The sequence below is a fragment of the Aythya ferina genome, assembly GCF_964211825.1.
Source record: "Aythya ferina genome assembly, chromosome: 3".
Classification (NCBI taxonomy): domain Eukaryota; kingdom Metazoa; phylum Chordata; class Aves; order Anseriformes; family Anatidae; genus Aythya; species Aythya ferina.
In genome coordinates this window covers 79,774,043-79,799,082 of record NC_140298.1, presented here as the reverse complement: position 1 = coordinate 79,799,082, position 25,040 = coordinate 79,774,043, and the positions used below count along the sequence as shown (strand labels likewise).

The 25,040-nt window shown below is 39.2% G+C and overlaps 1 protein-coding gene across 1 annotated transcript; it reads left to right on the top strand.

The window, feature by feature from the left end:
- The first annotated feature begins 414 nt into the window (after positions 1-414).
- On the top strand, positions 415-23,832 carry KIAA0408. The gene is made up of 7 exons (XM_084514386.1): positions 415-639; positions 9,002-9,108; positions 13,236-13,433; positions 15,684-16,025; positions 16,372-16,451; positions 17,590-18,949; positions 20,902-23,832. Exons 3-7 carry the CDS (start codon positions 13,299-13,301, stop codon positions 21,073-21,075), a joined length of 2,091 nt encoding a protein of 696 aa, XP_084370512.1. The 5' UTR covers positions 415-639; positions 9,002-9,108; positions 13,236-13,298; the 3' UTR covers positions 21,076-23,832.
- Positions 23,833-25,040: the final 1,208 nt, after the last annotated feature.

Sequence of the window (25,040 nt, the reverse complement as noted above, 5' to 3'; positions counted from 1 at the left end):
TCACTTTCTGATCTAGCAATACCTCTGAGCTTGTAGAGCTCCCATTAACTTAGAGGCAGAGCACTGCATGGGTTCATACAAATTTAAAGCAATCTAATTGGTATTTTCTCTGAACAAATAACAGTAATAATTAAATTTGGCATTTCAACGTTAGACCATGCAGAACTCCTACTGATGTCAATGGGAGATGGGCACTTGGTCCCTCCACAAGCATAGTCTGATTCACTATTTATTTTGTTAAAACTTTGGACTTGCTATTCCATTAATTGACTGTTCTCTTTGTCTTTGTATTTACTTTCCCAGATGTTCCAGCCTATCATTTTACTTATTCTCATCCTTGTATTATTTTCATCCCTTTCATACACAACAATATTTAAACTTGTCTTCCTTTTTACACTGTTTTTTGTACTGTAAGCCATTCATCATTTACTGTTCATTGTAGTATTATTTTCAGTTTGTTTATTTTGTCCACCCTCCAAGATAAGACGTGCAAGAGACATAGTTTCTGTAATAGCCACTGCTGTAAAAACACTGAAGACTACTTGTTTGCCAAACCTAAACCAAACCCCCAAAAAACTGAAGAAAGCACCCTGAAAATCACCCAGTTGAATAGAAAGACTGCTCATCACAGTGTTCCAGGTAAGCAAACATAAAAGAATATTTTTCACTTTGCCTACTTTTTCTCATTTTTGAATAAAATATTCTTGAGTGTCTGGAACCAATTTAATATTCATTAATTTGTACCAAATCAGAAGCAAAATAGAAATATGCAGAGTGGGTGTGAAGAGTCTGTTCCTTTTGTCTTCCCACTCTCAGAAAAAGAATTTGTATTCTAGCCACCTATGAATAGTGAAACCACTTTTGATGTGTGTTCTGAAATTGTATTTCACAGTCTGTATATATTTTGCCTGGTTTTGATGATAATACTTTTCAGCACCGTATTAAGTGTATTAGACACCATGGAGGGACAAAATGAGAATGGAGATTGGACACTCTGATGTGGAAATGTGACAAGGAGCTGGAACCCTGAGAATGAGATACAAAAGGAGGAGGTATCAGAGCAGGCAAGGATTCTTCTGAGAGATGTAGGCTGGCTGCATTCTCTGCTCTAGAAAGGTGGTCACAATACAGTCTGAACTAAAGACGGTGAAGTCACCTTCTCTGATGCCAATTATCTTTTCCTAGCAACCTACTGCATTAGATAACATTTTCTTGTGTGCTCTGTAGCTACTAGGGCCCTGGGTTCTCTCCCTCCAGTTTGGGCATGAAGGAACATTGTAACTCTTGGCCTGCTGAGTGACCCTTGTTTAACCACGTGGATGGTGGTGAGCAATCATAGATCAGGGAGGCCTGTGTGCATCATCAGCCACTGAATATTTCTGTCTTGCCTACAAGAGGCTGCACAGAGAGCAGAGGCCACACATGATCTTCCTATAACACTGAACATAGGCAGTTACTACAAACACAAGATCTTCCACTGTGAAAACCTCATTTGAAGTGCCCCAATGGAGCTCAGTTTTATCTATTTTTTTCAACCTGTGTTGAAACCAGAGTCACACAATTTTGAATTCTCCAAAATTGATCATTTACAAGTGAGTGTATTAATGAAAGTCTCGTGCAGATGCCATGATAAAGGATCTAGTGAATAAAGCAGCTGCTTTTACAGCTGACAATAAGGACTTCCTTTCCATGCCAGCACTCTGTTCACTTAATGTGTTCCTGTGTGAGAAGAGTTCACCTCCATGCCTCTCTCCAACTAATCAGAATCCTGCCAAGGGCTGTATCCCACTACCTGAAATAGCAGAGACAATGTCTTTAGAGAAACCCCTTATAGGTAAGCTGAGGTTGGACAACAGAATTTATTTTAGAAGAACAAAAAAGATAGTAAACTTACTACTTTCAGTATTAAACAAAACTCTTAGTGTTCTCCGTATTTGTCTAGCTCTACGTATTTGTCTAGCGCTACTGTGTACTCTATGCATGTGTAGTAACACTGATCAGTTAAATCACTTAATCTTAATATAATACAAATACTTACTCCTATCAGGGGATATTGTTGTTCGTATTTATTTTGTAGTTATCAAGATATGGGTAAAAGAAATGATAGTCAACATATAAGTAGAGATTAATTGATCTGGTGTCCTGTTTAAAGAGAAAGTCAGGCCCAGGAGAGTTTGAAACTTTGAAGAGTTTCTAAGATGCTCTAATTTATGCTCAGTTGCCTAAAAGTTAAGTTACATATATTAGAAACTATTACCAGATATGGTCAGTCACAACTTACCTTCACAGTGAATTTCTGTAACCTTAAAGATAGTTCTCAAATCACTGAGCAAAGGCCTTTTTGCTGCTTTTGTCACAGTCAGATTTTGCAGCAACTGTTTGAAAAATTCTGTGTTGTTTTTTTTTGTTGTTGTTTTTTTTGTTTGTTTGTTTGTTTGTTTTTTTCCTCATGGCTTTGCCATTTGGATATTAAAATATAATAGTTCTAGGCTTCAACTTGTCATATTAAATCTTAGAGCAAGACTGACTTTTTGAGTTTCTTTTTGTTTTACTGTTGCCCTTGGGAGAAGAATAGATTTATTTTTTTCTTAAATGTTAGAGGCTCAGTTCCATAAAGGATGACAAATCATGCTTAAACCTGATCTGAAGTTCTGGGCTTTCAGGTTTTAACCTACACTTGTTTATGCCTTTCTCAGCCTTATATGTAGTCAAGATGATTAGAGAGATCTTGCTTTACACTGAGTGGATTGGTAAGGATACTACTGTAAAGTAGTAGGAAAGGTTAATACACTGAATTTATACATTGGATATGTCTTGGAAATAACTTGGAAAAGATTTGTGTCTTTCTTGGAAATCAGAAAAGTAACCATGAATCTATTGAGTCAAGAGGCCAAGAAGTCCTCTGCACAGAACTGGCAATTATATCTCCACTGATTAGTCATGGTGATTTTTGTTTCATGTAGTTTTAGATTTCCTTTATGTGAGTTGAACTCCTCATCCTAATTATGTCAAGCATCAAGAAAGCCAGTCAATGTTGAGACTTCTGGGGGCATTTAGGGAGCTGTTGTACAGGCTACAATCTGAAATTAAAGGATCCTGAAGCATCCAAAATCATTTTAGAAGGTCCCCACAGTCTTTGAATCTGTGATGAGCAAGAACAGTGAGGACCTCCGCAAACCTCAGTGCAGAGAAGGAACTACAGAGAAGGAGCTGGGGTTATTTAGCCTAGAGAAAAGGAGGCTCAAGGAGACCTTATCCTGCTCTACAACTACCTCAGACAAGGTTGTAGTGGGGTGGACATTAGTCTCTCTTCCCAAGCAGCAAGTGATAGGACAAGAGGAAATGGCCTTAAGTTGTGCTAGGGGAGGTTTAGGTTGGATATTAGGAAAAAAAAAGTCCACTGGAAGGGTTGTGGAACAGGCAGCCCAGGGAAGTGGTTGTGTCACTATCCCTGGAGATTTTCAAAAGACATGTAAGATGTGTTGCTTAGGGACATGGTTTAATGGTAGACTTGTCAGTGCTAGGTTAACAGTTAGACTTGGTGATCTTGGAGGTCTTTTCCAACCCAAATAATTCTATAATTCTATGAAATAAAAGGCATCCTTCATGTGCTGCATTCAGCTTGAAGGGAGTGATCAGAGCTGCTTAACTTTCACACTGGGTATTGCAGAGAAATTCACAGACCTCCATTTTTCACTATTTCAGAAGCCTCTGAGAAAGCTGATAAAATGAGTACAGACCCATAGCCAGAAGATAACATCTAGCCAATAAAATAAGAGTTCTGTATTTTGCTAAATGGAAATAGCTTGGTCTCACAAAGAAATGTGACAGTTATACTTGCCAAGAAAGGCTGCAGATTTTCTCCTCTCAGTTATTGGCCTGGTGGGCAAAGTTCACCTCAGAGGTGAGCGGATAAATGCAGCTGAACACGTTTGCATCCTCTAGCAGGAGTGTGTGGGAGTCAGACAGAGAAGAACCAGACAGCACACTGCTGATTCATTAACTTGTCTGCCGCACAGCATCTCATTCTGAAGAGCAGTAATAAGAATATAAGATTTCGCTTTTATGTGGCAACAAGCCAGATATGCCACATTACCTATCAGTTCAAATCTGTTATACCTATAGAGATTCACAAATCCCCTTCTGTAAGCAAAGTGCTTCTTAGAACATGCTGCAATAGCAGAACATGGTGGGTATCGCAGACTAAAGAAATGTTTATTGTTGCTCTCTAAAACCCATGATGAGAGAAGGTTAAATTAACCCAAATTTATATGTTTCTTCAAGTGAAAGGAAGGTGCTTCCACAATAAAAGGCATAGATTCTCCATAAGTAGGATTAATATTTTGAAGTCTTCTTTTATAGCATAAAACTCAGATGTTAAGGAAGTGAACATGCATCATAAAGCTAACCAACCTTTTTATGAAGTATGTTTCCTCTCACAGATCACCACTGCAGTTACCCTGTGCAAGTCACCCCAAGTCGTTTTATCAGCTGATGAAATGCAGTTCCTCTGAAGCACAATGTAGGAGTTGCACAAGTATGCAGTCCTATAAAACTGTGAGATACAATATCTACTGCTGCTAATAGGGCTATTAAAACAAATTTGGTAATGCATTATGCTAGGGTGTAAATGTTGGAAATCTGATTTAAAAGTGCACGAAGAAGCTGTACAACATTTTACTGAAGGGGATGAAATTAAGCAACATGTTTTAAATGGGCACTGGAGTTTTATTCTGTGGATAGAACTAATGCAAAGCTGAATTTCGGCTGGATGCTGGGATTAATATTCTATTCTTGCAAAACACTTAACTAAATTTCAGCCTCAGGATTGCCTTATTTCTGCATTTCTCTGAAATATTAAATTTCTGTATCCTGCATTCCCAGGGAATTCATTCCACATTCTTTCAGAAAGAAGAGATCTTGCATATGTAGATCTAATTCTGATATTTTAACATTTGTATAAATTGGAAGTAAATCAGATGACTTTCTGTGTCACTTAGAATATAGATGCATTTTTTACTTCACTGCAAACAGCAAAATACAATTAATTTTCTTTCCTATTGAGAGTCAGCTCTGGATACCCTGAGAAAATACCTCTATAAATATTTTCTTTATTCTTACTGCAGAATTCCCATGATACTAGAAAGATCGTCTTCTCCAGGATCAGTGATATTTCTTTCAACCAAAAATATCTGTGCCTGAAGCTCCAGTTAGAGAGAGAATAAGTGTCTGCTGACACATATCACCAGTGCTTCAGAATCAAAACCAGAAGAGAGCAGGTGCTATAGTGCAGAAATATGCCTGGCAGTCGGAAAAAAAGAAAATTGCCAAAAACATGGCTGTAAATATGTGTTATAAAAAGAGATGAACTGCACATGAACTTTGGGTGTTGTTTACAAAAACAAGCAGAGCTTTAGGATATTAGATGTCCTTCCCCTTAATCACCCCAGAATTTGATAGGTGAGTAGGAGACTTCTAAAGGCATCGGTATCAGGGGCCCAGCTCTCATTGGCTTACATTTCTGTCTCTGATTTAATGCCGAGGGAAGTGATATTCAAACCCAACTTTTGCCATTACACATGCGGTTGCCTATGGGGAAAATTACAGTGGCTCTATTTAAAGTAAACATCTAAAGTATCTGCCACCGATTTCCAATGTACCCTTGGAGAACTGGCATGACATAACACTTTGTTGGCTCTGTTTCTCCGTTAAGACAGATGCGATTGCAGAAGCGCACAATGGTTAGAGGAGGCAGAATTTGTGCTGCTTTCTGCCCGTTTCCTGAGATATATCCACAGCTGAGATGTATTTGCCAAAATTACTGAGGTGTAAATTGTAATGTTCCAGGGATCTGGTGTAGTGATTGGGTTGACTGCAGTGGCAGCAGTGCTGTTCTTTCCTCCTCTTACCCACTTGATGCTGACAGAACAACATGGGTGCGCTGTCACCAAGCTAGTACTAAAGGTGCTCTGAAATGGTCTTGGGCACAGGCTGTTATCCACAGCACACACTACCCGAGTATGTAATCAGATTATAGCCCATGCTGAACTTGCACTCCTTTGTCTTCAGCCTTGTACAATGAAGAGAAATTTAGCAGAGGAGCTGATTAAAATGCCCTTGCACTTGTTCTGTTGAAGTGCTAACTTCTAACACAAGCTGAGCTGATACCAGGCATGGACAAAGTGCACTTTGCCTATGGAAGGCATGTGTCAGAATTAATCAACCTAAAATTTCCTTCCTGCTTATTTTGCCTGTACCAGAGCCCAGAAAGCCACATTTGCCACTTTTTCTGGTGATATTGAAGGATGGACAGTTTGTGTTGGATGACTTTTCCCCCAGAGCAAAAGCCATTACTGCTACACTTAGGGTTGTGAGGAGCGCTGAGCCCAGGTTTTAATAGCTCACTTTTTTTTGTTGTTGTTGTTGTTGTTGTTGTTTTTATCCCAACTTTGCTCTTCTTTTCCCATATTAGAAGTTTAACATGGCCATTTGACCCATGCACAGAAACATTTAGTTTTCCCTACCCAGCCTCGAGCTGTTTCTGAACTGTCCTTCCAGTGTGATGTGTAGGTCAGGAAATTTTCTTTCTCCAAATATCATCCTGCAAAATAGTGTGAGTGAAATAGAGTTTGTGGCTATCCAGGACAGCAGTAATGCCTGGCTTCCATGGGGGTTTAACTTCAGGGAGCCCAGGATATGAGGGAGCAGAGCTCCTTCATGGTCCTCATGAATGAAGCCCTCTGTCTTCTTAGTGAAAGCCAAGCACCTACACCCTCATGCAGATCCCACCATCTCAGCAAAGGTTGGATGTGAAGCTGCAGTGTCACCTGGAGAGCCCCATTCAACTGAGTGGGGTCCAGCTCTACATGAGCCCCTCAGTCTCACACATTTCTAATTCCTCTCACTGTCAGAAATGCAGGATTTTGCCTGAGTGAAAACTCAAGGCTGTGATTTAGTCCATTGTTTCCTTTGCTTTTGCTGTTCTGTATTTCCAGGAGTTGTCATAGCAAGATAAGGGACGTTGAGTTAGCAATATTAAATACACAAGGATAATAGCCAATACTGATGGGAAATATACAGAAAGAAAAGAGAAAAAAAAAAAAAAAAAGGGAAAAAAAATCCCTTCATATTGTCTCTATTTGCAAGGGTGCAGCTGTGCTGGCTGCAGGGAGGAGCAGCACTGTGGCACCCAGCCTCCAGCTGTGTGCTCTGTTCTGCCCCCAGGCATTCGGCGTTGCTGCCAGCCATGGCAGCTGGCCTGCTTGGAAATAACCTCCCCAACAAGTCACACTTTTGCCTTATGAACGGGAAAACTGCAATTCCTCAGCAGTTGGAGGCTGAGGATTTTCTTCAGGAACATTCAGTCTCATACTTGGGGATCTTTGTTTGGTTTTAGATTGTCTGTAAAATTTTCACAAATGGCCCAAGTCCCATTATTTATGTTACATGGGGACAGAATAAGCACCCAAGTAATGTGTTTTCTGAGACTTACAGCTAGACCATATAAGGAGACAAAATGTGTTTTCACTGAAACCTGCTTTGGTATTTACTTTAAAATGCACCCAGAGCTAAAATCTGTGTGTTGTGTGTAGATTTTATCACACGTGCATCTTATTGTCCTGAGGAGGAAGGTGCTGACTAAGCAAGGAGGTGAGAATCATATCATGTCCTCTGTCTCCCAGATCCTCCTGTCATCAGCTGCCCTGCCCACAAAAATATACATCACCCCTGCTTGGTGCATTTGAAGACAAACATCTGATGGGTCAGTTTGCCCAGAGTTTTATGCTCCCTTAGTCAGGTACGTGGTAGCACCTTTCAGGGCCCACATGGGAACAAATGGTCCCTGAAATGTGAGTTTTCTGGCTGTGGCTGTTCCCAATCACTGCCCACAGACATGAGTACCCGGTGGGTCAGCAGTACGTGTGCACAGCCCTGCCTGGGGTCTCCCTGGCTGTGCCACAGGAGAGCAGTGTGACACACACATCATGTGGCACAGCCTTGCTGCCTGCACGAGGCATGGTGGTGAGCAGAGATGCAAGGAGCCAGCCAGAGCTCCTCGTGCTCAGAGTGGCTTCAGGGTCTCCTGCAAACTCTCACTTGCTGGGTCATTTCTGTCACACTCCCCTTCCCCTTCCCATGTCCCTTCCTGTGCTGACAATTGCTGTGGGCACTCCCAGTGCTTTACGTCCAGGCTGAGGTGCTTTTGGACCATCCTTGCTAGCCTTATGCCAGGGATGAATTTCCCTGTGCAAAGGAGATTCCGTTGGCTTTCAAGCACTTTGCTGAAATAAAAAGTATCCTAACAGACCAGGGAATCTGATCCAGAAAGCTTATAAAGTAGCAGGAATATTTGGGCATATCCCAAAGAAACCATTGTCACCATTCCCAGAATGCGGGACAGTAGGATTACACAATGCCCAGTAATTCTGCACTTTGTAAGTGATAGTATATGAACACAGAAAAAGATTTTAGGGAGTAGTCTTTTGCTTTTAGCTCTTTAAGATAGCTATTAGACAGCTAAACTGCTTCTTTAAACAAACTCCCTTTACAAAGCGCTTTATGAGGGTCAAGTTGCAAAGCTCAAAATGATTGCACTAAAAAATATAACCCTGGAAACTGGGTCTGGGAGACAGAAGAATCTTCCTTCACGACATGGACGCTAATAAAAGAAACCTAAAATTGCCTATTGTCATAGCTGTAATGTTAGCACTGGCTGCTTTGGCAAGCTTTAAAGACTGGACTGCACTATAAAACCTAAAAATGTCCTGGACTTGGAGTTGTTTACACAAAATATGAGGAGATATAAAGTTACAGAGCTGGGGGTTGGAAGAGATGGCTTTAAAGCCATCCTCCGTGCGCTGACGTCACGTGGAAGCCAGCTGTTGGGATGATGCTGAGCGGAACTGTTTTTCAGTTTGCAAAAGTTGTGGAGTTATTCAAAGAGAGTTGCAAATGCTGTCCCAAGTGAAAGGTTAGCTTAGCTTTCTTGTTTCTTTTCAAGATCAAGATCTGCAGAACTGGATCTCAGCTAGCTACGCGCTTCATTGCTTTCACTGCTGTTTAGAAATGGACTGAAAAACTTCTGAAGGATTTCTTATTCCATGAAAGGTATGGTTATGATTTATTTGAAATCGGTAGGTTTGAACGGCTTTGAACAGTTAATATAATTTTAAAAAATGCAAATTGCTAATGTAACAAACAGTTATTTAAACATCTCTCTGATGTTTCTATTTATATGTTATATGGTGTTTTATGTATGGTGCACATGTTTTTTATTCTTAGATAAAGACTCGGCATTAGTTTAGTCGGTTTCTTTAGTGCAAACACAGATATATCAACAGAACAGGGATGACAGGTATCATATGAGCACTGGAGTTTCTTTTTCCTTCTTTCTCTTTTTCTTTTTCTGTTTTCTCATTTTCTTTCTCCTCCTTCCTTCCCCTTGCCCCTTTCTCCCTCTCTCTCTTTCTCTCTCTCAAATGTAGTTTCTTTCCAAGTATAAAGTGCACAGTATCATGGCACCTGACTCACTTTTATAATTGAACAAATAAATTACTTTATAGTTTCTTTAGTCATCCAAAATATCAAAATATAGTACCTTGTAGGAAATATCTTTTTTTTTTTTTTTTTTTTTTTTTGTAAAATCAGTGGAAGTTTTGTGTATCTGAATGGTCATGAACATCCAGTTAATCTCTGTTGAAAAATAACGTCTCCTCAGCTGATGTCACTGCAGATTATTTTAAGAAGTTAGTAAAATTTGATTTCAAACTGTTGTGCATCTTTAACTGGTAGATAAAAAAGACACAGATAGTAACAGTAATGCCAAATAATAACTTAAAACATTTTTGTTTTGTTTGAAAGGAGGGAGGGCTAAAGGAAAAGTTAAGAGAAAACACAGATGATGCAGACAAAATTGATTATTTGTTTGAAGCTGATTGCTGCAATGAGCTTCTGACCTTGTCTAGGACATGCAGAATGTGCCAATACTGCAACAGCACAGATACTGCTCTGATCCACACAGCAGATGAAAAAGTGTAATTTTTCATCCCTTTACGTTGCTTAAGCCATATGCAATATCCCTCGGGACATCTGGGTACACCATACAGAGAGAGAGTATACTACCTGAACTACACATGGGTTTCTATTGCTAGTAGGGAGTAAAACAAACAAACAAACAAACAAACCAAAACAAACAAACAATAAAAACAAAGAAAACAAACAAACAAACAACAAAAACAACAACAACAACAAACAAAACAAAACAAAAAATAAAATAAAATAAAAACAGGAATAGAGCCACAGAAACAGGAGTTAAAACTCTCAGAGGAAATTACAATAGCAGTAAAATAGCTGTTTTCTTCTCAGAGTTTATGTCAAGAGGATATCAGAGAAACATAAGCAATACAAGGTTTTTGTGGATCTTAGAGCTACAAGTAACGATCTGTAACTTTTGTTACTAGCCTCTTCACCTCTTCCAAGACTTGATTGCATTTTGATCATCTCAGGTTCTTTTTATAATTACAGTCTCATATGAAACAGCTTGTAAATTGTTAAGATGAATGCAAACATAACAAAAGTAGTTCCCAGCACAAAGAAACCACCAGGGGCTTTTTTGATGATATATGCATGCTTGAAAGGAGTACATATGTATTCTTATATATATATATATATATGATGTGATATGATGTCTTGTGTTTCTTACTACTAATATGCTGCCAATTGAAGCATGGCCATTGCTACTTACAGTACACTGACAAAATCACCACTTCTGCAAGTTATAGACAGATTCTTTCTGCCTCTCTAGTTCATGACTTTACAGTGCTTGCACATTTCTGTTTCTTCCTGACACATATTTAACGGGCTCCAGCGGAGCAGAGTAAGTAGAGAGGTGACTTTTGTTTATTTCTCTGAGGTGTCTTGAGAAATAAAGGCATAAATGTAGCAAAATAAATAAATAAATAAAATCTACTAAAAATTATGACCTTTGAAGTAATGAAGTGAGGAAGAATTGAAACAGTTGTAAAGTTATTTAGAAATAAGTGCTTAGATTGCAACAGATCTTAAGGTTTTTTTGTAAGTTGTTTTAAGATTTTTTTTTTGTTGCTTTGTTATTGTAAGTTCTTTTTTGTAAATTGTTTTTGGTCAACACTTAGTGAAGTTTGGCACAAAGCTTTGGCCTGGAGAGCTGCAGTCTCTATAGCCTGGCCACCTTCCCTAAGGAGCCACAACCAAGCCAGTGCTTGACCTCTTTCATGATGAGAATGCTGTGTTGTCTTTGAGCAGCTCTTAATTTCAGGAAGTTTTATGTGTTTGTAAAACTGCCCCACACATTTTTAGGCAGGTGGAAGAAGAAGGGCCTGAAATCTGTTCATAAATAGTTGAGGGACAGATTGCCATTTCAGAGCTCCTAGTCAGGGGTGGGCCAAAGACTGAAAGAGTAAGCTCCAGTACCAGGTTATGTGGTGGCATGGTTACATTGCTATGAAACAGACTAGCAGAGATGTTTGGAGAATAGCTAGCTTACTCTCTCAGTCCTCAGTCCCAGCCTGTTTGAGGGTTAATGGTTCTATAACCCCGGGGTTAGGTTTGGGCCCAAGATGGCCTGGTCTGGTGGAAGATGCTGTAGGAGGCCTTCCTGTGACACAAAACAAATGGGGCTCAGTGGAGCTCTCTGCTCACTTGCTAATGAAAGAAGCTGACTCCAAGTTTGGCATCAGCTTACCAGTCAGCTGAAATAATGCAGACACTGGTAAGCACTGATTATATAGTAGCCACAGCTGAATCAACAAGACTTGCCCAATAAAATACAGGATGAAGAAGAACTGTGTGAAGCTTGAGGGTGAATTTTCACTACATCAAAGAAAATGTGGGTGGTAAAATGGGCTGTTCCTGTGAGCTGAGAGTCACTGACTGTCAGTCAGGGAAATGAACAAATTCCAGTAACATAAACTGGGGCTTACCTCTAGTTAACTCTCTGATAAGCCATTTGCCTGCCTGTACACTTGGTTTCTGGTTGGAGACCAAGGCAATGCACAGGCATTTTGTGATTAAAGTCACAAAAAACTCCAGGTCCACCTAAATAACACAACAGCATGCCTTGAGAGCCAAAGTTAACAACTGAAGCATCAGTGTGCATGTACCAGCCATTACGCCACAGAATTCACTGTAACTGAATGAATGAGCATTACTTTGGCCTAGCTGGCATAGTAAGTGTGCTGACAGTAGTGGAGTTTCTACTGTAAGCCTAACAAAGCACGAGGAATATCAGGCCCAGAAAATCTGTAACTGTTTTGCTCCAATGTCAAATGAGAAGATCCAAAATATTTCCTTTAAAATATGTGTTTGGTAGTTCTATTAATATTTTTTCATTCACACATACAAGGAAACCAAAGAGTTCTGAAGAGGATTTAGAAACTGAATCACAAATGAGTGAAATATTCTGAGCAAGGTTTTGAAATAAATTTGAGTTAGTGCTCTCAGAGAACAGTTTCCAGTTTTCTCTGCTAGTCCTAAAACTAACACTTATAGATGTAGATTTGTGAATCCAAAATACATGAAATCTTTATAGATTAATGCTTTATGCTATGTGTGTTTGTTACCTGCTACTTGCTTTTCTCTTGACTTTTTCTTTGTGTGTTCTAAAGCATTCATATAGCCATGAGAACTTTCTTCTCATGTCTCGTTTACAGTCTTAACTCCTAAAAGAATGTCATAGTCTTTTCCATGCTAAATGCGTGTGTAAAAGGAGTGAGACAGCAAACATGATACCTTCACACCTGCAGTTGTCTTTTGAACAAATGTAAATATAGCTTTCACCCTCAAGGGCAGACCTCACAGGATCCCAAGGTCCTGAAGTGCCGTTCAGTATCACATAGACTCGAATTTCTTTGAAAGCATGTTTATAGTGAGTAGTAACATCAAAGATGTGAATTGGCCATGGTACACAGCCTGTTGTGGGAGACACTGGTGAATCTTGTGATGCTGGCTGTGCATCCCTCCTCTTCTCAGACTGGGCCTGTCTACCCCTAGGTTAGTGTCCTGTAACGCTTAGTTTTTCATCTTCCAGTCATACTGCAGATATATATAATGCAATCTTGTACTGCTCTCTCCTGCAAGCTCATTTCCATTAATTATTTGGTTGTGGAATTTTTGCTCTTTTTTTTTTTCTTTTTCTTTTTTTTTTTTCTGGAAGCTAGATTCAAAGACAAATAAGACTTATTCTGATAAACTTTCAGGAAACATTCAGGGAAGAAAGAAAAAAGCAGAGCTATCTTGTTGCTGTTACACAGACTGTAACCATGGACCTGCGTAAACAACTGGAGAATACAGAGAGGAACTGGAATAAGGAGAAGATGGAGCTGCTGGAGAGATTTGACAATGAAAGGAAGGAATGGGAATGTCAATGGAAGGTCATGCAGAAGAAAATTGAAGAGGTACTTCTAAACAAAACTCTGAGCACTGGCATTTTTTCTTGAGTCTTTTCAGTGACTAGAGGTCACTTTGATTTATTTTTCTCTGAGTTATATCCTATCTCCTATCTGTCACTGGGATTTTGTTATAGCTGATGGTAGGATACAGAGCCTGGTGTTAATCAGCATTTGCCATTGTTCGTTTAATATTCACAAATACGATGTAGGAGGTTAAATGTAACTCTGTCAAGTTTGCTGTATTGTTGGCTATATATACCGCTGCCAGTTCTGGCCATGAGCCACAGTGCTCATTTTATACATGTTCAGACACGCTGAGCAGATCTGCACGTATGGGGTTTAGGAAAATGCATATTTAGTAACAAAAAAATCTAGGTATTGTAATTCTCTGGCAAAAAAAAAAGGGGGGGGAAGGGAGTTATATGGCACAAGTCTGTTAGAATAAATGGTAATGTTAAAAAAGTAAGTCATACATCAAACGCCGTATGATGCAGAACTTTTCTGGCTAGAACCTGCTCCATTTATGGACAGCATTTAGTAGAGAAAATGGCTACAATAAATAGTATGAAAGCCCTGACACCACTTGTGTTTACACATACTAACAAATACTCGCTCTGTGCCATTTGTAAGGCATCTCCTTCCAGAAATAGTTCAGGTAATTTTTTGTTACTCTTTTATCTCCAAATTGTCACTTCAACAGAACCCTCTGACACACTGAAATGCATAAATGGAATCTGCTTTAGCAACATACAGAGACAAGTTTTTTCATCACTGAGCTTTCCACATTTTTCATGCTAATATACGCATGGAGTAGTTTTGCTTGCTCTCTGCCAACACCTCCCTGTGGCTGAGCAGCACAGGAATGTATGGCAGAGACTGCTTAGTATGAGAAGGAAAACGAATTGCAGCCATATACTGCCCTCAGCATACAACATAACTCCATAATGTCAGCTCTCCCATATATTACCTACAGTTTTTACATACCTTGGTGTGACAGTCTCTGCTGCATTTTGTCCTTTGTGTTAAGACATTTCTTTGCTGTCTTACCTGATTTTACCACCAAAGTGAGGGGGCTACAAAAGTTAGTTGTGTGATCCGTGTATATTGAAAATAAGCTTGTTAGGTTTATGAGCGGTTTTCAAATGACAGTAATGTGTTGTGAAAAGGTATTCTGATTATTAGTAGTCCTGACAATGTCAGTGAAGGCCATGTTTGTTCAATGTTTTTTATTAGCATATGGATTATAAAAGTATGACAGAGAAAAAGAGAATGAAGGGAATCGATGATGCAAATAGCTGAGTATTACAGGACCAGACAAAACTAGAGATGATACCCCAAGTTTATTGGTATCCAAAAGTCCCTTCTTAAGCTATGTCTGTAACTAGCTACCCTTGATTTCAGTTGCGTAGTGTTTCTTCACTAAAAGCCACAAGGGTGGAGAAAAGGGGAGATGCCTTTTAAATGCCATCATCTGTAGAGGGTTTTCCTCAACAAAACTTGTGCTACCTTATCAACTTGTAATTTCATTTGGTAGTTTTCTCTAGCCCACTAAATACTAACTTGGTTCATGGATTCCTCCAGGAAGACCTATGTGATTTAGGAGATGATATTGCTAAGTTACGAGGTAGTATCCTTCTTTCTTATTGCTGTGCTGAACCCATATGGAGCCCTCATTTCTAGGAAATTACAAAGTTTAGTCCTCAGGTTTCATGAGCAGCTGGGCTTTGTTAGTGAATTTGAGAGTTTAGGATGAGGTCAAGTGTCAAGTCTCTGAACATGAGAATACTTCAGATCCACAGCACTAACTATGAAATGTCCACATGTTCTTCACGTTGTCATTCTTTTTCACCGTCTTTCCAAAAGCCATTGGGTTGGCCTTATACACTGTGAAAGAGCAGGCAGATGGCTGTCCAGAGGTGCTTGCTTTATGCTTTCTTCATAAAAGCAGGTTAAGAATGAATGTTTATAAAGAGCCATGGGATACTTGGCACAAGAAGTGATACTGTAAGCAGAAGAGGTTTTTATGATGTTGCTATTTTTTCTACTTTATAATTTGTCAAAGTTCCCTGGTTTTGATGTGCTGGGTAACAGGAACTAACACCTTTTCATTTACTAATAAAGCTACTGGGTCTTAGCAGACAGTGTGAAAGAAAATAAAGGGGTGACAGCATTTGCCAAATATGCCATTCTGGACTTATCACTGAGTCATAGAGAAGAGTGCTGTGATTTAATAGAAAGTTGTATTGTTTTTTTCAGCTTTACCAGGAGGTAAAACTTAGAAGGGAGAACAACATGAACGTCCATGATAATAAGGCCATTCAGAGCAAGATGCTGCAGCTGTCCATACATTCCCCCACTTCAGAAGAGAGTGACACAGTGGAGCTGAACTATCAACACAATGTGGTAAATGACAGGATGGAAAAAGGGAGTTTGCTCAGTAAAATAGGACCCGAAGGTAAAGAAGCCAGAGCCAAGAGCAAAAACAATATTCTGCTAATGGACAATTTGGCTTTTGAGAACCATGAGGAACCTGAAGACAGTATCAGCATCAGAACTTCCAAGAAAAATGCCAAGAATTATATTGGTGATCTCAATATAGTAAGTAAAGTCTACCATGTTTCAATTATAAGGGTGAGGAAAATACTGAGAGCTTTGGCCTGCCAGGGTTAACCTGAAGAACTGATCTTCCAGATTTTATTTTTGCAGACATTTTATTTCCTCTACTTCCTCCTCAGTTTGCCATTGTTGTGTGTCTTACCACTGTTTAAATGTGCTAACAGCATGCACTTTACATCAATTCCTAACCGGGGGGCATATTAATATCTTTTGCTTTGCTAATTCCCTTTGCTGTGAATCTTAAATTCAAATCACCACAAGTTTCAAAATAATTCCGGAGATACCATTTAAAGGCTTATGTTAAAAGACTATTCTTATATTTACAAAGGCTCTTAAAGAACTTGCCAGAGTTAGTGAAGAATTATGCAGCTATCAAGAGGAAATTCGAAAGAAGTCTAACCACAGAAGGTAAAAACATACTTGGACTCTTTATCTTAGAGGAAGAAAATTAATAATAAAGTTGTGTTCCTGTTCACTTTGAAGGGAGGTTTGCTCTTGAATTTATTAGCAGCTGAGCAGTTTCTATCCTCTCAGTCTCTCAGTGCATAAAACTTTCAAATTAAATTTGCTGAAATATAATAAAAGACCATGTTTTACTAGAAGAATTTAGTTTATCTATAGAACCTACAAAACGAGATAAGTATGAGATAAGTATGAGATGACATTGTACGTGTTTTTCTAACGGATTTATAGAGGTTTGGGAAAATGAACAGATATTTCTCTTTGCCCTGGTGCTGTTTCCATGCAATTCTGTACAATTTTGTATGGGTATGGTTGGGAGGTTTCTTAAACACAGATTTAGCCTTAAATATTGGAGATATGTCAGGGAATTATAATCCAAGACTGCGAAGAAAGCAAGAGAAGGAAGAACGATCATACATTTGTATGAATGGAAAGATAGTAAACCACACCCTGAAAAGTACAGTAAATGAATATTCCACCATCTATTAAAAATTCAATGCTCATGGTCTCTTTTAGCAAGCTAAACACCAGACTTTCTCTTGAGTAGTGCATAAATGCTCAGAAGGTAAGACTGTACCCATGATCTGACATGGTGTGACACATCATGAAAGAGATGGAGACGGGCTATGTCTAATCTATGACTAATCTATGACTGCTGAGCTCCCTAGGAAATCTGCACATGGCAAGCTCACATGCACCCAAAGATGAGAGGGACTCCTTACACTCTCCTATGCAACCATACAGTCAATGTGCTGCCTGTCACTAAGTTTTTATTGCCACTATCCTTGCTATAGGACAGTTAAGGGAACAACTAGTCATCTGACTATCTATCACTAAAAACTCTGAAAAATAATTTTAGTGTCAAGAGAATGGAACACAAAATTCCCTGGGTTGAGCTTTCTTCAAATTCTTCATGTATTTTTCAAATATGTTGTATGTATCAGCTGCAGCAAAACCACTCCCAAATCCTTTTAAGTAGCCAGCATTAAAACACCTGCTCTCAGAGAGAATGGATCCATGCTGAGGTCCCCTGGGGGAAAACCCTTATTGCTCATCCCTAAAATACCTCTTCTTTTATGTCCAGAATGAAGTCACTTCCTTTCCTGGGGGAATTTGAAGAAACCCAAAACACAGTTATTCTGCCTGAGATGAACCGTGTGGCCAGCAGTGAATCACAGACTTCAGCTGCTTTTGAAACAGAGGAGCATAATAATAGGAAGAATCTGATGAGCTCCAGCAAGGGTTTGAAGGACATGTCCTATGGTGGTCTTATTGGTGATGGAGGAGCAGACTTCAGACCTTGGCAAAAGAAAGAAGCTCCACCAGTTCCTCCACGGAGCACTTCTCGACACCTAGCAAATTCACTTTCTGCAGTAGTACAGCTTTCTGAAGCACCCATGAGAGATCCAGGCATCAAAAGCACTTGCAAAGTTCAGGACTGTAGGAGTGGAAGGAAACTGATGAATCCATTGCCTATAAAACAAAATGAAACTGCAGTGACAAATGAAGGGCAGACTGTGAAAGGTCCTGTGGTGGTAACTGCTGCAATACCTGTAACCAAAAATGAGTGCAATGTACCAACAAGTTTCTGCCACAACACGTGGGCATATGATGCTGGCAAAGACAGTAAAAGTGAGTCCTCCCCACTGTCATCCCAGAAAAGTTGCTCAGATGGAAATATGGCCCAAAGCAACAAGATGCACCAGAAACAAAATCCCAAATCTCATAGCAGTCTTTTTTACAGTAATGACTTTTATGCCCCTGCTACCCTGCACAGTGATCTTTTGGGAGACTGTAGGTATACTTTGGGAAAGGCCCCAAGAAATGAAACTTTAGCAGCAAAGATTGATGAGTTTAACCGGACTGTATTCCACACAGATAAACGTAGCAATGCTTTGCAAGAAAACCTGGTGATTCAAACAGCGTCAGAAGATCACAAACCCTGCAGCCCACCTTGTGACTCTGCTATTAGCAGGACAGAAACTGTAGATACATCTCATGTTTCAAATCCTGAATTGTCTGCACAAAAGGAAAAAGAAACCAGCAACCCCAGCAAAGCTGTCAGATCAGCAGGGCAACAAAAGCAAGTAAATGGACTTCCAAGTACTAGCAGTTATAGACACATGCTTCATGAGCATGACTGGAGACCAAGTAATTTATCCGGTCGCCCGCGTTCAGCTGACTCAAGGTCAAACTATGGTGTTGTTGAAAAGCTTTTGAAAAACTATGAAAAATCCACAGTGACTTCTCCATGTAATGAAAAACACTGCAAAGATAAGTGGACACGGGCAAACACTGAATCCACCGATGGCGGTTGTGAGATGTTGAGTCAGTATTTAGAAATGCTTCAGATTGAGCAAGGAAAGCAAGAATTTCCGAGGAATTCAGCCAGGCATATTGGGCAGCAACTCAAGCGAGGAAAGGAGAGACAGAAGTTACCAGAGGTAAGGTTCATAAGAATGGCAAGAGCAAAATAGTTCAGTTTCGTACCGAGCTTCAGATTCTAATGTGAGGCAAGCTAACCTGGCAGTGTAAATAATTGCATAAAAATAGATTATTTAGGCCAGGATCTGGATGAATCAGGAGGATTTTCATTGAAGATAATAGAGTTTTAGGCAGAAGCATTTAAGTAAGCATGACCAGTGAAGATGTGTGCCAGATTCTCCTCTCTGCTGCTGCTACGTAAAACTAGATTTTAACTGCAGTGCAGTTATTCAAGGACTGAACTAATGAAAATTGCAATCAGATTTTAACTCACTCCCCTTTTCCTTTAGCTGGCTAGATATTTCATAAGACTTTCCAAAAGTCTTAAGCACACAGTAATGTCAAAATCCTAGAGGAGACAGGATTCTTCTGTCCTGGGTGCTGCTTGTTTCAGGATTTTCTTGTAACTGCCTTTGAAAATGGGTGCTGTAGCTTCCTTAAAGCTTCCAGTAATAAAGTGACCTCCTCTTACTCATGTCTCAGTTCCAGGCTTGTCCTATATATTCAAGAATAGGCTCACAGGAACAGAAGAGTATGGCATAACTAATTAATTTATATTTGGCAGAAATGTATTTGCAAAAGTTTAGAAGTATCGCCTTTGCCAACATTCTTTCTTAATGAGAAAAGAAACAGATGTGTTTGTGTTGATTTTTTTTTAATTTTTTTATTTTTTTTAAATATACTATAAGTTACAGGTTTTATAAAAGGCCACAAAGAAAGAAAAATCAGTTTTTCTGAAGAGCTCCTTGGCCAAAGAACATAAATAGACATGCCCCTTAGCATCTCAGAAAAGAGAAGGCAAATGTGTTCAGAGCCGAGAAACTTAAATGGGTTTAGACTGTCAGCTGGTATGCCTTAAACTGTCACAAATTCACAGACTTCAGTGGAGCCATGTGAATTTAAACAGCTGAGAATCTGACCATATAGATTTTCTACTGCTTGTCTTTATGTCAGCCTCTTGCAGCATCTTGTTTAGTAGAAACACCTTTGCTACAGCATAGAGGAAAACCTCTGATTTCTTTTTTATCCAGTGAAAGTTTGATAGGAAAATGAAATTTCATCAATAAGTATGTAGGGAAGAAATAATGATCAGATAATGGCTGAATTTATGTTGATATCAGCCAAGAATAACTTTACTAAGCCAATTGGATCATTTTATCCACTCACTTTATGTTGCTCACACTTTATATGGCTGTTTATGTTGTATAAAGTGTGGGATACTGCCTGATTAGGGGGTACCATTCTAAGTCCAGCAGCATTCATGCCACAGAGGTGTAAGGAACTACACGTGGCATGAGGCATGGAGGAATTTGGTTTATTTTCATTATTTCAGATTCACATCACTGTAGTTAATATCAAAGTCTGTTGTTTTTCTGGTGTATATAAGGCTCTGCATGCAGACATGACACTTCATTAATAAATAAGCATTCTGAATTATTTACCAAGAGTAAACAGCTTCATGCTGTGCTAATGGAAAAAGAGTTCTCAGCAAGATGTGACTGCTGAAAAAGGATTTATCAGAAAGTGCTTGAAAGTCCATAGACCACACTCCAGTAATGTAAGATGGCATTCTAACTTCTATGTGTAGAACAGTATACAGAGTTCATTCACAAATCTTCTAAAAAGGAAAAGAAATAAACAGGGAATGTTCAGTTCTGTCTTGCATTAACATTTTGTCCCTTTCCTTGCATCTGACACTTGTCTCCACATTTTTTAAACTGCCATTGATGCAAGAAGCCCTATACATAGAAGTAGCTGTTCTTTTGCATTCTGTTCATTGCTGCGTTCCTTTAATAGCTTCAGACCACCTGCTCTGCGGTCACCCTAAATGTCTTCCTACATTCCTATTGCATTCCACAAAAGACTTTTGTGCCCTAACGTGTTAAAGCAAGGAGCTGCCTTTGTGTTCCAGATATCTGTGCCAGCTAAATGTTCAAGTGGGAAGGGTTTCTCCCGACCAGCCCGACCAGCAAATCGACGTTTACCTTCCAGATGGGCATCGAGATCACCGTCAGCACCACCTGCTATGAGAAGGACGGCATACAACTGCTCTGTCTCCTTTCGTTCAGAGACTTCAGTAGTCTGAACCCAGAGATGGGTTGGGTGGTGTTGCGAAAGCTCTGCACCTCATTGTAACTGTGTTTGACATGTTACAGTGACCAGTTCTACCCTATCCTATCTTGTCCAAGAATGACCCCATCACATGCCGGACAAAACATTTTGAATCTTAGGTCATCATCATGGTCTTCAGTGTTTTTATTAAGATGGAACAACTATATCCCTGGTTTTCTCTTTTTTTATTATTTTTTTTTTTAGTACTAGCTCACAAAGAATTTATTTTGAGTGGCATCTTCCTTAATTTGCCAATCAATTTTGAGTTGGAACAATGTATAGTGCTGTATATTCTGACTCTTCTGCAAACAGCAGAACGTAAAGCTGTATGCATGATCATGTGTTTGTAGGTGCATGTGTTGGACTAGGAAGTATACAGGTCTGTATTTAGAAGAGAAAAACTGTGCTAGTGTTGACATTGAAACTACAACCTATATGCTGACATATATATATATATACTTTGTGTTTATTTTAAAAAGTTTGAAATATACAGTCCTGATGACATTTATATTTTGTATATCTTTTACATAGGTTCACAGGTGTAGTATTTAATGTACAAAAACTAAATATGCATTTTTGTGACTGATTGCAGCGATAATGCCTTGCACAATATGTATCTGAAGCAGACTAGCTCGACTGATTTGTCAGTCATGCTTCATGGCATCCTCGTTCAGTTTCCTAACCCTTATGATACTAGGTCAAAATACCCAGACATATTTTTTCTGAATTAAAATATTATATGATTTGTAATACATTAACCTTTTTCAGCACCAGAGACATTCCTGAAATGACCGAATCCCTTTAAAAAGCTTAAATGCGCCATTATATATATAGCATACTGTAAACACTTCGGTAGTTTCAACTAGTGTAACATACAATTTATGAAGGGAAGATAAGGGTTGTATATGCTCAATTCTGTGAAACTTCTTTTTCCTTCTAGCGCTATACTTTGAGGTTTGGCAAAGTCACAGAACAATGGACTTGTTTACTCTCACTCAAGGCAGGAGAACAAGGACCGTTGTTGTTCCCAGTGCTGCAGGCACACTCCTTTTTTACTCTCCTCCTAGACTAGAGTGCCTGAGCCACTTGCTAATGTACCGCTCCCTGACTGACTGGTGGCAGTCAGTTACAAAGTTTACGTGCACTCTGGCAACAAGCTGCATCTAGTACGGAAATACTGCATCAAGATATCATCACAGTGGTGCCAGAAATCCCAGGCAAATGGCATTGGAAGTGTGTTTTTGCTATCACCTGACTCGGCATTATGGGCCATTGCGATGATGTGTACAGAGCCTGGCTTGTTCCTCCGCACAGTGTGAAAGAAACACAGATACTACCCAGACTCTTGCTGAAAAGACGGTGTCCCTCATCCTGGAATTTTTGCACCCTTTTCAAGGCTGTTGCTGGATGCGTAGTGTGGTAAAGATGATAAATGTCGCCTTTAAACAACATGTCTAGGTTAAAAGGAGTAAAGAGGTGCTTCAACATCAGCCTAATCTTGTCTTGCAACTTTTCTTCTTCTCCTGGAGAAACACAGTGTGTTCAAAGGAATTTCAGAAATCATCCCAGGATCCATTAATGTGCACATTTCATATGTGAATGTAAAAAGGATTTCAGAGAGGGTATAGGCTTTTGTCCTAGTGAATTGTTTGTGTGGCAATATAGGGAAAATTAGTTGTGCTTAATTTGATAGTGATATATTGTCTTACTCCAGTCATGATAAGAATCCACACCTTTTTGCTTCCTTTTAGGGCCTTATTCTTCTTTCCTCTGCATGACTGTAGTTTTGCAGAGAGAGAAAGCAGAGGGCAGCTTGTTCTGAGCAATATACCCTCCAAGGTAGTATCAATAACTTTTCGGGCAAGCCAGTGTTGGATTGAGCAAGTATTAGAGCCATAAATCCAACCTTAGCCATGCTGTCATGGCTGCCTGCTTGGCAAAAGCATGCTCAGAATAATTTGCCCAGTCTTAACTTCCTGGTACTTTCTATGTGTGAGTGGCAGGAAACCCAATAACAATTTGTGAAGGCTTCAAATGGATCAACAATTCATCAAAATTCACTTGGACATTATTGCAAAGTAATTACTGGAAATTGTATAAGGACAGAGAATCTTGAAGAAAATATACAATTTGGACAGACACAAAAATCCATGTGCTCGAGTGAAAAATCAAGAGTATTATGAATGTTCTTGTTTGACCTAATTTAGAGATTGCACTCCATTAGCTTCCTTAGAACTAGAAAAATTACAAATGATTTATAGTGAATTGGGAACATTGCTTAAAAGTTTCTCTAACTGTGGAAACCGGCAAACTGAAATGCCTTGCAAATTGACCTTTTAAATGCCTAAGTAGCTGAGCAGCTTTAAATGCCTAAAGCTGAGGAAAGGGTAATGTGAGAGAACTGTAAAATTATAGTTCTTAATTTCAGAGTGCTGACTGCAATCAAACTTCCTTCAGTTACCTTTATGGTAATGTTAAGCAGTTTTGTTCTGAAAAATGGTGGTGCACTTTTGTTTGACGAATGTAACTATGAAAGAGTTTCCCTTAATTAATCAGTGAAGGTGTTTCTTTAGCTCACTTAATTTTATTTATTTATTTTTTGGTTGCTTTGGACATATATCACATTGTTGAATAACAGAGAAAGGATCAAATACTTACAACATTCCCTGATGTATGTAAGTTTAATGAACAGAAGGTTTTTGAAATAAAGAATAAGTCCATTTTGTCAAGATTTTCTGTGTCCATCTAATTATAGACATGATTCTGATGCCTGAAAGCATCAAAACTGGTGATTTAGATCTGTAGGTGGCTAGATGAATATACCAATTTTAGAAACTTGCTGCTGAAGCTATTTAAATATCCTTTTCAGTCATACCCATGACAGGGCCAGTGCAGTGCACTGCTGTGAGTTTTTTAGTTCCCAGAACTGTGATTACTGAACCGTAGTACTGGCTTCATTGCACTTGCTGTAGGAGGAAAGAGCTCCAGGTTCCCCCATATGACAGGAAAATGTAGTTATCTTGGAAGCTCTTGGGCAAAAGAGGCTCTATACACATGCACACAGATACACTAGTAAAAGAACCATAAATAGCCTAGGTAGAATCAACTCTACTTATTACATAATGCTGGTGTCGCCTATGTTTGTCGCCTATGTCGCTGATTGTTTTCTAAGCCATTTTTTAAAATAAGTTTTTATTATTCTTCTATATGCCACCTCAAGTCTTAACGTTGATACAGAGTCTTCTTACCTGTGCTCTGAACAAGTCTGGGATCTTGTGAGTGTATGCTTAGGGGCACTGAAATAAATGCAGCAGAGAATTTTCAAAGTGTAAAAACCTTAAACCAAGTAACAGGGCAGGCACATTAAAGGGCACCCTCTTGCACACGAGAAATCAGCTGCCCACTGAAATATTTATAAGCTGATGGAGACATCATCTTTCCCTCAAACCCTTTTAGGGAGGACCACAGTGTGGAGGAAACACACAGGGAAGAGAGGGTCAGGCCTTGGCTCCATATACAACATAGCAGGCCACCCGAGTGCTGCAAAACCTCTGGATATTGTTCCTCAAAGACAGAATATATTTCCCCTAAATGTTTTATCTTTACAGTTTTAGTGATAGACTTCTTATATATCTTTAAAACGTTGCTGAAGGGATGAACTTTGCTTGTTCTCCATCAACAATGCAATTCTCTTTGACTGTTACTGTAAAGGAGTTAACTGTTATGTATAGCAAAGAACTGGCAATCAATGTAATATAACTCTCCAGAGCACTCAGAGCACCAGTTTATTGCTCCAGTTGTCTACTTAAGAACTTGTACCTGTAAATAGGAATTTTCTATCCAAATGTCTTCAACAGCATTTCAGCGAGCTCCACAGCAGCCCAGCAGGTAGGCCATTTCCCTCAGAGTTTTGTTGTTTCTGGACCGAGCCTAAATGTC